Here is a 12,319-nt window from a genome sequence, read left to right as displayed (position 1 = left end):
AGGCCAAAAGAAGATGCATCCTCACGCAGTAGTTCGTGACTAAATGCGGATGACAGGTCCAGACTCGGGCCGACTCCCACAACCGAGCCCAGCCCAGGGCGAGTCACAATGGCAATCGGGGAAGGGAACAAGCAGATGACATCATGGCTCTCAACGCATCGGATCGGGAATCGGACTGGTACCTTGCAATGTCGTCATAGCTCAAAAGAGTTCCTTGGAAAGGAGCGGCTGGCCATCAGTCGCTTTTGCTGGTTGGCGCCTCCACGCGGGTCGTGCCGATGTGGGGTCTCTGTCTGTCGCTGTATTTTTCGCTAGTTTTGACACCAGAAACCGTTACTGAATTACGCTTGTCCATTCCATACCAACCATACCGCAGTATTCCATACGGGAAACAACACCCGCAGAGGTAAATTTCCGGCGACGCTGCGGATAGCGGGCCCTATAATCAACATCACATGGTGCGCGAACACGAACTTTGATGATTCTGAAGGCTGCAGTGTGGACTGTCAATTTATATATAGCGGGTATTGTTGGCACGTGTATGTCAGAATATAATCTGGTACTAAGATTGCATGGTCAACTGACCGTTGAGATCGGGTATCATCCATGTCGGATTCCTTGCCGGAGTAGGTAAAAGATCCTCCACTGGTATAAAAGTTTCCGGATCTCAATACGAACATATCTCTGCACGGTACAGGGATTGCCATCTAGTAGCCGTTAGTATGAGGGTCACCGCAGGATCGATTTGCTTTAAGGTTGCCTTTAAACATGCCTAAAGGAAGCTCGGAGGGGGGAACGGCTCGAGATCAAGAGCAAATTTTGCCACTGAGATCCCCCATGCTCCAGTTTTCTGTTTCTCGATGGCAGAGACTGATTGGTTGATCTGAGACATCGGTGTCTGATGGCTTGCGGTGTGGCTTATTCGGGGATAACCTCATGTTAGAGCTCCTCGGGATCAAGCTTGGCTGAACTAGCTGGTGGTCAAGAGGGTTTAGGACGACAATCATTGGCCCCTGTGTATCGGGAGACACCTTAATAGGGGTCAGTAATGGTGGGCTCATTGCTTCTCGTGTGGATGGAGGAATTTGAGGGTGGGACCTGGCGTAGTTCGTCTCCGGCTGCCGATGGCTTACCCCGTGTGCATCCATAGAGTGCCGGCTTTGCATGGATCTTATTTTGACAACTTAAGTTCTTCCATGGAGATACTCTAGAAGGACTAGCTTCTATAATTATAACTGAACAAACACTCGGAAGTTCAACTCCGAAGCCCTTAGCATAGTGCATAACAGTGAAAACACGTGGATATCAGACTCCATAAACGCCACCATCTTATCAGCGTGATCGAGCCCTATGTGAATCGTTGTGCAGAAACTACCACCATACGCACCTCTATTCCTCCCGTATAGCACCGTTTTCCAAATTCAACTGCTGGTCGTCGGTGCCTACACTGCTCTTGCCGTATTGGTAATGTCGTCGTCGCACTTTCCAAAACGACACCATTCGCACCGGCGACACAACCCTGTCAACACACACGACACGTTTGAATTCTTTTTATTTCTTCTCCTCAAGTCCTTTTCTTCTTCTTTTACTACTACTACTTCTTCTCCTCCTTTCTTCTCTCCCAACCCTCTCCCCAGTCTTCCACCCGTCCTCCTTCCGTCGTTCCCCAGTCTTTCTATCAAGGTTCCATCATCAAGAATCCTAACCATCATCAACTGTTCATTTATTTCCTGTTCTTTACAACTTGAAGATCCTTGCTTCAAAGCATTTTGTTCAAAATGAACGTGAACTACTTAGTCATTATCGCCATCTGGCTTCTCGCCAGTATTGGCTGCAGTGCTAGTAGGTACTACACTCAATCTGTCTTCTTCATTCTGCTAACGCTCCTAGATATCGTCGACGATCTTGTGCGTGTCTACTACGAGATGACCGAGGCTGCCTTCGCTCGTAAGTACTACTCAAATGGTAGCTGAGAGTCCAACATACTGACCAGGGTTGCACGATGATATAGCTCACCACGCGGTCATCGTCCCAAAGTCCAACAAGCCCGAGGGAGTTGGCAAAACTCGTAACGATGGTAAGCCTGGAAGACCTCCTGATAAGAAACTTGAGTACTGATTAGCTCTAGACATCTTGACCGTGACTATCTGCGAGACGGAGACTCCAGTGGCTCCCACCATCGGAACCCTATCCCTCCCTACAGTCGTCACCGCGCTTACCCCGATTCCGACTGTTGTCGTGTCTGGTGTTGTTCCAACCATGACTAGTGTTGTCACTGAGGTTTCTTCGGGACTTACTGCCGAAGTGTCTGCTGGAAACCCAATCGAGGTCCCTACCGGCCAATCTCACGTCAAATCTGATACCACTTTTGTGTCAGTTACCAAGTCTCTGGCCACTGGACATTCATCCGTCATGACTGGAATTCAGACTGTGCCTGAAACCACTGTGCCCCATCCTACCTCGTCCGGAACTCCTAGTGCTCCCAGTGATGAGATTGTTTCTATCATTTCTTCAGTCAGTTCTGGAGAGCAGCATGGAAATCACACAGTCAGCACTGATACCACTGCATCGACTGGCACCCGCACTCATGCGCACTCCTCGTTCCCCACCACCAACGAGGCCAATGACTATGAGGGCATGGCGTCGTCCGCCTTTGCGTTGGCAGTTGCCTTGGCTTTCAGTCTCGTGCGTATCTGAAGATGTTTCTTTCGCTTACCAGCAGTTCTTTGAAACTCGTTCCCAGCTGAGCTGTGAACGAAGATCTGGTGGTGTTGACCTCAATCTTCTGGAGGGTGCTTCTTTCTTTCTCTGTTTTTCTTTCACTATCATTTTAATTGCTTCAACGTTGTCTCGAGATGCGCCTCACAAGGGGTTGCCATTTGAATTTCTCAAAGGAGTGTTGTAACTAATATCGCGGCAAGATACCGCTTGATCTAATTCAAAGCCTTACGGGCCTTAATACTTGTCTCAATTGCGCAGTAGATTATTGCTACCATGGGTATCTCCTAAAGACTAAACATACACCCATCCAGGCGAACTATGTGACATGTAGTGAAACTGTCCGTGGTTACAGCCCCACACTGGTAGAATGACAGGGCCATCATTCAACTGCTCCCTTCAAATGAATACCTGCAATCCCATCAGCACTCATACCTTCCAGTAATGCAAAGCATTCTCACCATCAATTAAAAAATTAAAGCCGATCCCCTCTTCTTGAAGTCGCCACACCGAGCAGCCGACAAATCTACATTCCCACCCCAAGCAAAGCTACAGTACTCCCCTCCTCAGAGCACCCATCCAAAAGCCACCCTCTCACACTCACAGACAGCAGAATAAACCTACGACTCGGAATCTCCAATCGCCTCCAACTCCTTCGCCAAAGCACAAATCCTACATCCATCCCCAATCCTATCCCTCAACAACCGCGCCGTCGTCACCTTCGGTCCGACCGTGCGCGATGCACTCATCGACACTTCATCCAGCGTCTGTCCGGGCGCAGGCGAGAACGGTCGAGGAGTCTGCACCGCAGAGCGAGTATATGGTGTGCTTGTGGCTGAGGGATTCTCCGATGTTGCGTGGATGTGCGAGAGGTGGAAAATGTGCCCGCAGGCGAAGCCGACGAGGATTTCTTTTTCTGTGGATCATGAATGAGTGCTGTTTTCTGGAAGTATTATAAAGGTGAGGGGGGTTCTTACCGTTGGCGCGGAACGGGCGATGACAGCCTGCGCATCTACCTGCTTGGGACCCGGTGGTTGAGGATGTTGCGGTGAAAGAGGTCTTTTCTGTGTCGGCGTCGCTTTTGAGTGCTTTGTTATTGGTGGTGGTGGTGTCCTTTTCGGTTACTTCGGTGGCAGTGGCAGTGGTGGGAGTGCCAGGGATGGATCTTTCCTCTTCGACGATGTTGAATTTGATGCCGCGGCGTTGGCCGCGTCGGAGAGTGTCCATGCCTACTGCTACTTCGCTTTGGAGCACTTTGGCGGCTCCTTGGCTTATGCTGGCTTGGAGGTCGTGTTCACGGATCATCCGTGTGAGACCTTCTCGGAGGCCTTCGATTTCTAGGCCGCTTGGGATCCTGCGTACGAGTTTGATCGGGTCGATGGAGGTTCCAGCTTCGACAAGGAGGCCGTGAATGAAACGCGGCTTGTCCATCGAGTAATCGAGGAGGTCTTCCCAGAGGTCGGGCTCGTTTTGGGACTTGGCGAATTGGATGGCTTGCGAGACATCCTTGAGGTCGGAAAGGATCAGGTTGAGGGCGCGTTTAGTTTGTCCCGTTTTCGAGAGGAGATAAATTAGCTCCGGTGTGAAGTGGCGCCCTTCGCAGATGCTGACGGCCATGTCGAAGGAGTAGGAGGTGCTGGTCTGGAGGAATTCCATCAGCAGGGGCCGGTTGTAGTCTGCAAAGAGTTCTACGGCTAGATCGGCGAAGTTGTCGACTAGTGCTTTGCCTTCGTCGGCAGCGAGCTTGCTGGCCGCGTCTCGGATGTGGGCGAAGTGGCCGCGGCGAGGTTTTGCGGCGCCGTGAGGCAGTGATTCGCCGCGCCAGAGAGCCCGCATGTAGAAGTAAAGGTATAGGAGTTTGTTTGCGGCTTGGAGTTGATCGACCACGATCTCGGGCCGGACTATGCCTGTGTATGCTTCGCTGACTAGAAGCCGGATGGGCTCTGCGGTGAGCTCTTCGAGTTCCTCGACAAGTGCTGATTTCAGCTGTTCCTTGGACACGCGTATGAGAATGAATGCGGGGATATCGTCGGTGAGGGTGTCTAGCAGTCGGTGGTCCTTGATCAGGGCCATCGCTGTGTCGGCGTCTTGGAGGCGAATATAGCAGTGCAGTGCTTTGCCGTAGTGGCCTCCTGCGAGGTACAATTTGGCAAGACACCTTGTCAGGACTCGCCAGTCCTCTGTGTCCGGGATTACCGAGTCATATCTCAGTTGCTCCTCAATTCCTGTTGCGACATTATTGGCGTCAAATAGGTCAAAAGGCCAGGAGTCCAGAAGATCGCTGAACCTTGACCTGTTGTGCTCGACATAGTGCCCCAAGATGGTCTCGTAGATGTTTGCGGGAAGACTGGGCCGCAAGTTGACAGGCATGACAGACGAGATCTCGTCCAGCTTATCGTGCTTAATGAACGTCCAAGCCCAATGCTCCCACCTGCTCGCGGTATCAATTGCTTTCACGCAAACTTCAGCGGCCTCCGCCCATTTGTTCTCATCAACAAGTTGCTCGATCCACAACTCGCCAATGCGGCGCTTTTCCTGCTCGACAGCAGGAGTAGAAGCAATGTTCCGGCCAGTGGTTGTGATGGAAGACCTATCGTCAATGAAGGATTCACCAACGCTGCTGCTCTGCGATCTAGACGGCGTCTCGGGAATTTGCTCGTTCACGTCAGTCGCCGACCCCGCCGCCTCAGGATGCTCCTGGAGAAGCATCCATGCTTCTTCATATCTCTCGTGCGCGTCTAGCCAGGCTAAGCGATCAGACAGATCTCTTTTCAGGGCAGCAACACAGTCATACGGACTGTGGACGAAGATTTTGGGGCCTACGCTCCCTGCAATGTCCTGGATCTCTTTGGAAAGGGGTTCCTCATAAGAAAACCTTCGAGAGGCAAAAGTGCTTGGCGCCCGACTGGATCCCTTGTCACTGCTCGTTGTACTCCGAATACTAGCGGCGGAGTTGAATAGGCGTGCCGGGTAAAGCGTTGCATCCCAGAGACCGTTCCCCAAAGCTTCTAGGGCGCCACGTTGCGAAGCAGGAGCGCTGGATTTCCAAGGAGGCAGAACGCACATGTGATAGTCGGAAGAAGTGAGGGTCTCGTAGCGACTAGTTGAAAGGGTATCGGCACTAAGCTCCTCCTTTGTTTCGATATCGATAATCCGCAGTTCAGGCTCCAAGCCCGTTGGCCGGCGGCGCGTTCCCGGACGGCGACCTCCTAGCTTAGTCCGCTCTTCCGAGACGTCTTCTTCCGCCTCAATGTACGCAAGGACAGCCAGTAGACTAGGAGTATATAGCGAGATGCCAGATATAACGCAGTCGGTCCGCAAGATTGTAGAAACCTCAACAGATCCAATCTTCAGGTCCCTGTTGTTCTTGCTGGGTCTATCCGGGTATACGTCAATGACCCAAACCGTGCCTCCCCAGCCAACTACCAACTTCTCCACCTTCTCCCTGACAACAGTCGACTGGGCTGTAGACGATCCTCCTTGAGTGTTTGAACCGGTGTCGGTGTTCAATGATTTCTCGTCCACCCACTCAGCACGAGCCTTCCAGACTCCCGCCATTTCCTCCCAGCCTGGGAGGTTGGGCCGGTCAATGTGGCTGATCCGCTTCCAGGCAAGCTCCGAATCGGAAGAATCGAGGTACAAGTTCGATCGCATAATTTTGATGCCCTCTTCGTTGACCCAGACGACATACTTCCCAGACAGAGACCACTTAATCGTACTGATGGCGCCCTCCCCACTGTGAAGGATAGTGTCCTTGCCGGTGTTGGCTCCCAGCCCCAAAGATCCGAGCCAACTCGAAGCCGTAGCCGCAGCACCTCCCATTGTTGTGGAATTCGTGCTAGCACCAACTCTTCCGCCCACTGTAAGTATCAGGTCGCCTGCACGTCCTCCGGACAGAAACGCCCTGTCACTTTTGTACTCTGGTGAGAGCGCGACAGCCTGCACGGGCCGGCCAAAATTCCGCAAGAGAACGTCTTTGGAGTCAACTAATGATGCGACACAGACATTTCCGTCCATGGAAGATGTGGCAATGTATATCGAATTGGATGGCGTGGCAGGTAGGCTTTGCTGGTGAGCTGGTCGATGCCGGCCGCGGAGGCTAGCTGTGCCGGACGACGGCCGCGCCGAATATTCCTGGTCTTCGGGGACTCTGCTGAAGTACTCTTGCCTGAGACTGGGCAACGGAGGAGGGAACGGAGATATTGAGATCGAGGTAATACTGGCGGAGTGCGCATGGTAGACGCGAAGAGAGCGCATTTGAGGAACGGATAGTACATGCTGGTCGGCGTCAGTTCTCCAATCATTCGAAGCGGTAACAGCGCTACTTACAATGTTTCCATTATGTGTTCCAATTACCTAGACACTATCTCAGCATCATGCACCTTCTAGGAAATGCCTGGATACCATACCATCTTGTCCCCAGCCGCGAGAAAGGAGCTTGTTGCATCTCCATTGCGATACACCGCCCCCAGGTGTTTGGTCAAGTATGCATACTTGAGCCGGGGCTCCTCGTCCTCTTCGTCATCACTCTCCTCCTCTGTTCCGTCCTCGTCGTGTTCTTTGTCGATATCATCGCCTTCACTCTGGGTCCCATTGTGGCTGTCTTCCTCGTCATTGACCCGGTCGGACCGCCCGCTGTCCGGGTATGTATTGTCGCCCACGTTATTGGGATCGGAGTCCCGGCGGTCCTGAGGGACACTCTCGTTTGCCTGCGTCGCGCCAGGCGCATCCATGACGGGAATAGGAAGCTAGTATCAAAGGTGTGGGATATTGGTGCAGACAATGGGCAGCTTCATGGCACCCATCAGCCGAGCAGAAGCACAGCTAGACGGAGCTGGGGTAGATAACCAACAGTTACTTACTGCCGGCGGTCGGGCGAGCTTCATTGAAGGTCGTCACCGCATCCAGCTAGGGCCCTGCTGACTCATCCATGCCCCATCCCGGCTTTCTTTTCTACTGCAAGACTCATCGAATAAAGAACGCTTCAGCAGATGATTTCTCCGGATCTGAACGTGCCTCGTTATGGCATCGCTTTCTCTTGGTAATATTCTACGGCTGAAATTGGCGCTTGGCTGAGTTTCTTTCCCCTTGGTTTTCGATACAGCCCATGTGAGACCATGTTCGCAAGACCACGTCTCTGCACTCTTTCGTCACGGCCTTCGGCTGTCAAGTTTCTCAGGCAGCCCCGAAGCCAATATCTTCACGCTACCCCTCCATTGAGCTATCCCCGGCGAAAAGACTTCTTTTCATCCAATGCATATCTCTATCAGAAGCAAATGAAAAATGGCGACACGACCGACGAGGCGGTTCTAGAATCCCAGAAACAAAGGAGAAGAAGCAATAGGTCGCCGGCCGCATCGACGTCACTCCGGAGAGTTGCAGTGGAGGCACAACGGTCGAAGGATGGAATGTTATCCAAAGCCCAGCTCAGGGAGCAGGGGCTCTATCAGCCCAAGGTGCCAATGTCAACAGCCACGACCGTCCTTGAATAATTGCTAATCTATCAATGAGAAGACCGTAACAGCATATGCCGTAGCTGAACAATTCAATATACGCAAAGTCAGAGACATCCTACAGGAGCGAGGCTACGAGCCGGACCCCTACGAGACGGGTCTGTATCCACAAGTTGTCCACATTGAGGTTCCTCTAGACTCAATCCGCCGCCAGAGCAATCCGAACACCTTAGATCTGTCACCGAGCGAAGTGGGAGATGTGTTTGTCTTTCCCTCGGGAACCGTGGTCGCATGGGCACTACCTGAAGGATTTACTTCCTTTTTGGCAACCAGGACATTGTTACCTGCAGCTGAGGGGGCCCACCTTGATGACTTGGAAACAGAGGACCTTGAATATGTTGAAGATTCTCAACGAGAGAATAGCAGCATCAAGGGCGACACCATCATCCTGGGGACTAAGCCGGGTAATGACGGGCCTAGTTCCCACTTACCCGCTCGGCAGTCTGTAGATACGGTCCTTACAAAGGTGGCATTCTCGTCAGGGCTGGCTCGCAGTACAAAACTGGCTGTATTGGAATCTCTCCTGGCCAATTACTTTGAGTCTACTCGACCTATTCCAACGCTCCTATCCAAGGGCTCACGTCTCCCCTTCACTCGGGACTTCATACTTCGCAAAACGGGTCAACTGCTCAGTGTACGTGCGCAGCTGAACTTGTACTCGGAGCTCACAGACTCCCTGCCAGATATTTTCTGGGACAGTCGGCATGAGCTGGGATTAGAAGGGTACTATGAACAGGTAGGACGAGCGCTCGATGTTGGCATCCGTATCAAGCTCTTGAACGAGAAGATGGACTATGCACAGGAAATTGCAAGCGTGCTTCGTGAAAGGCTGAGCGAAACGCATGGACTCCGCCTCGAGTGGATTATCATCTTACTCATTGCTGTCGAGGTAGGATTTGAGGTCCTTCGGCTGTGGAAGGAGCGCGTCCACGAACAAGAGGCGAAGAAGGAGCATATTACTGGACGCTAATTCTCGACTGTAACCACCATCCCTACTCATGTACATACTCATCTCATGGAGTTCTCTGAATATGATACCCTAGGCGTTGTTCTTTGCTGATATGCATGCATCATTGAGTCACGATAAGAGAAGCTCCAAGTCAATCCGGGGAGATCGACGATAAGGTGCTTATCGGACCAGTCACATCACATGCCGCTGACTCAGGTACGGGGGGCCAAGTCATGGGATGGATGCACGTGCTGCTGCTGTTGGGACTCAATCATTCGCCTCTTTCCTTTCTTCCCCCTTTGTCTTCCACTACTCTGTCAATTGATGCTTCGTTGAGAGTTGCATATTTGTCTCTACTTTGTATTGTCTGCTCTTTTTCCGTGCTGAGCATCAACAACAACCCTCAGAACCCCATGCTTGATACCGGTAGCACTAGTGCGGTCGGGTCCACCGCCATCTCCATGAGGGACCGACTGCTTCAGAGTGTCCCAGGACCTCAACAGATCTTGAAAGCTATAACGGGAACTCTAGGTGTCTCGTCGCTGTCGGTTTCAGACTATAGTTCGTCTGAAGCCACTTTCCGGCAATGTCCTTCCTCCGAAGTGAGCTGCAAGGCTCAGTACCATGACCAGGATACCTGCTGCTTCAACTACCCCGGCGGACAGATGCTCCAGACGCAGTTCTGGGATGCTGATCCGGCCATTGGGCCAGCAGATTCCTGGACTATCCATGGGCTTTGGTAAGTTAACTCTGATCTGTCTTCACCAACCCATACCAGTCATGTAATCTATGTTATTGCCACCCGGTACTGACATGCGTTCCCCACTTTATAGGCCCGACCATTGCAACGGCGGCTTCGATCAGTACTGCGACTCCGGGAGACGTTACAGCAACATTTCGCTGATTCTAGTCGACTCTGGCCGTGGAGATCTACTGGACTACATGAGCGACTTCTGGAAAGACTTCAGGGGCGATGATGCGAATCTTTGGGAACATGAGTGGAACAAGCACGGCACTTGTGTCAGCACGCTAGAGACTCACTGCTACACCGACTACTACCCACAGCAAGAGGTCGTGGACTACTTCGACCGAACAGTCGAAGTCTTTCAAACCCTGCCCACCTACGAGGTCTGTCTCCCTGCACTAGTTGAAGAGAAAGGGAACTAAACATTTATCTGGTTCAGACCCTCGCCAAAGCCGGCATTACCCCCTCCTACACCCAAACCTACACTCGCGATGAGATTGTCAATGCTCTCTCCAAGGCCCATGGTGCCGAGGTGACAGTCCGATGCCGACACCAGGCTATCAACGAAGTCTGGTACTACTTCAACATTGCCGGGCCACTGCAGACGGGCAAATTCGTCCCATCTGACCCAGGTCAGCAAACCAACCACCTCATAAGTGACCGAAACTAACAACTACAACAGATGGCCAAACATCCAACTGCCCCCGCAGCGGCATCCACTACATTCCCAAGACTCCCCGAAACGGTCACGAGCCCACCAAGACATCCCGCGGACCTGCTGAGCCGACAGCACCGAGCTCTCCCTTTTCAGGAAAAGGGAACCTGATGATCTCAACGAACGGCCAGAAGCGAGGCTGCATCATCAGCCACGGCGCATGGTTCACCTCGGGAACCTGTGCGACTTTCACGGCCAATAAGGCGTCTGGTATGTATTCTCCGCGATGTTTCCCCCCCATCAGGTGGGCAGTCACTAATTAACGGCTCTTCTTGAATCCACAGATGACACTGTCACCCTGAAATCCAGCAAGGGGGACTGCGGGTTCTCGCATGATGTCTTCACCTGCGGCGGGTTCATCAGGTCCCCGACTCAATTTACTGTAAGCATCCCGGCCCATCCCTTCCAAATACACGTGCACCCCACCAAAACACCTGATGTAGACTTTGTCTAACCCCTTCCAGGTCGAAGACGGCATGCTCGCCTACAACGACAACACGACCTTCTTCGCAGACAAGGCACCCAAAGGACCAACGAAGAGCAAAGTCTTCGCGACGCAAGACGACCACCCTCTCGAACTCTCCATCACATGGAGAGAAGCATGATCCCACTTTCTTTAACTTTCTCTTCTTGGTCTTGTTGCCATATACAACAGCTAAACGCACATAGAATCATACATGTTTCCATATATTTTTGCATTTCCGGCATACTATACAAACCATACACACTGTTAACTAGTACTACCTATGTTCTGAATGAAACAAACCTATAGAACTATCCAAAAAAACAGAGCAATCCATTCAAGCATCATTGACATTCGTAGGAGTCAGTCAGTTCTATCATAAAGCTAAAGTACAGGCGAGGAGGGAAAGCGCCATGCGAAAACCACCAAGACAAAATTGATGATAGCAGGAGTAAGTAGGCGATTAAGTAAGTTCGTCAGCAACCAAACCAAAGGAGAGTATCAAAAAATGACTTTTGTTTTGCAATGCCAGCCAGTAGAACGAAGATGCAATAGTAGCATAAAAGAGGAAGTAAGTAGAAGTTTTTACAGATCAACCCGTTCGTCCGTTTCCTTCACATATCACAATCCATCAGCAGTTAAAGGCAAATCCAAATGACACAAGGAAATAAATAAAAAGCAACAAAATCAGATTCAATAACATAGCATAAGATCATAAAAGGGTTCATCAAGGAGACAAAGAAAAGACGTTACAAACATTCATCAAGATCAATCAACACGTAAAGAGTCAGATACAATAAAGAAAAGAACGGACGACCTGTAAAAACTCCATAATTTGACTGGCCAGAAAACATAGAAAAGTCATTTTATCTTGCAAACAAGAAACTCCCAAGATATTGCAGATAAATCCCGGGGGTTCAGAATGGTTGTTGGTTGGTGGTCGTACATGGTGTCATTGAGCGAGAAAGAAGCAAAAAAGTCAAATGCAGTAAGCGCCAAGGAGAAAAAGCAGAAAGTTCATATGCCCGAAAACAATATTTCTTTTGGGAAACGTTGTTCTTGTTGTTGTCACAGATCATCAGTTTGCAGTGGATAAAATTGGTCGTTGAAATGAGTTTGGTCGTAGAAGTGAAGTGAGGGAGGGAAATTGTACATGGTTCTCGTGTCGTAGTGTAAAAAGGGAAGAAAAGGCATAAAAATCATTTCGCGTCTTATA

The 12,319-nt window shown here is 51.1% G+C and overlaps 4 protein-coding genes across 4 annotated transcripts; 3 read left to right on the top strand and 1 right to left on the bottom strand.

Moving 5' to 3' along the window:
- Positions 1-1,778: 1,778 nt before the first annotated feature.
- On the top strand, positions 1,779-2,866 carry BO83DRAFT_411325 (uncharacterized protein; the record flags this gene model as incomplete). Its single annotated transcript, XM_025534297.1, has 4 exons — positions 1,779-1,842; positions 1,891-1,947; positions 2,012-2,077; positions 2,129-2,866. The coding sequence occupies 4 exons, from the start codon at positions 1,779-1,781 to the stop codon at positions 2,695-2,697; spliced, it is 756 nt and encodes a 251-aa protein (XP_025384106.1). The 3' UTR covers positions 2,698-2,866.
- Positions 2,867-2,974: 108 nt separating this feature from the next.
- BO83DRAFT_440759 (CLH domain-containing protein) lies at positions 2,975-7,546 on the bottom strand. Its single transcript, XM_025536285.1, has 5 exons — positions 7,128-7,546; positions 7,048-7,074; positions 3,696-6,996; positions 3,180-3,634; positions 2,975-3,129 (listed from the first exon to the last, which is right to left on the bottom strand). The coding sequence occupies exons 1-4, from the start codon at positions 7,449-7,451 to the stop codon at positions 3,339-3,341; spliced, it is 3,948 nt and encodes a 1,315-aa protein (XP_025384105.1). The 5' UTR covers positions 7,452-7,546; the 3' UTR covers positions 2,975-3,129; positions 3,180-3,338.
- Positions 7,547-7,709: 163 nt separating this feature from the next.
- Positions 7,710-9,447, top strand: BO83DRAFT_381935 (RMD1 family protein). The gene is made up of 2 exons (XM_025532109.1): positions 7,710-8,174; positions 8,233-9,447. The coding sequence occupies exons 1-2, from the start codon at positions 7,836-7,838 to the stop codon at positions 9,199-9,201; spliced, it is 1,308 nt and encodes a 435-aa protein (XP_025384104.1). The 5' UTR covers positions 7,710-7,835; the 3' UTR covers positions 9,202-9,447.
- A 48-nt stretch (positions 9,448-9,495) lies between these two features.
- Positions 9,496-11,428, top strand: BO83DRAFT_381934 (T2 family ribonuclease). Its single transcript, XM_025532108.1, has 6 exons — positions 9,496-9,919; positions 10,014-10,308; positions 10,365-10,557; positions 10,608-10,850; positions 10,925-11,022; positions 11,105-11,428. Exons 1-6 carry the CDS (start codon positions 9,594-9,596, stop codon positions 11,243-11,245), a joined length of 1,296 nt encoding a protein of 431 aa, XP_025384103.1. The 5' UTR covers positions 9,496-9,593; the 3' UTR covers positions 11,246-11,428.
- The last annotated feature ends 891 nt before the right edge of the window (positions 11,429-12,319 follow it).

The sequence above is a fragment of the Aspergillus eucalypticola genome (genome assembly GCF_003184535.1).
Source record: "Aspergillus eucalypticola CBS 122712 chromosome Unknown BO83scaffold_30, whole genome shotgun sequence".
NCBI lineage: Eukaryota > Fungi > Ascomycota > Eurotiomycetes > Eurotiales > Aspergillaceae > Aspergillus > Aspergillus eucalypticola.
This window is presented reverse-complemented; position numbering and strand designations above follow the sequence as displayed.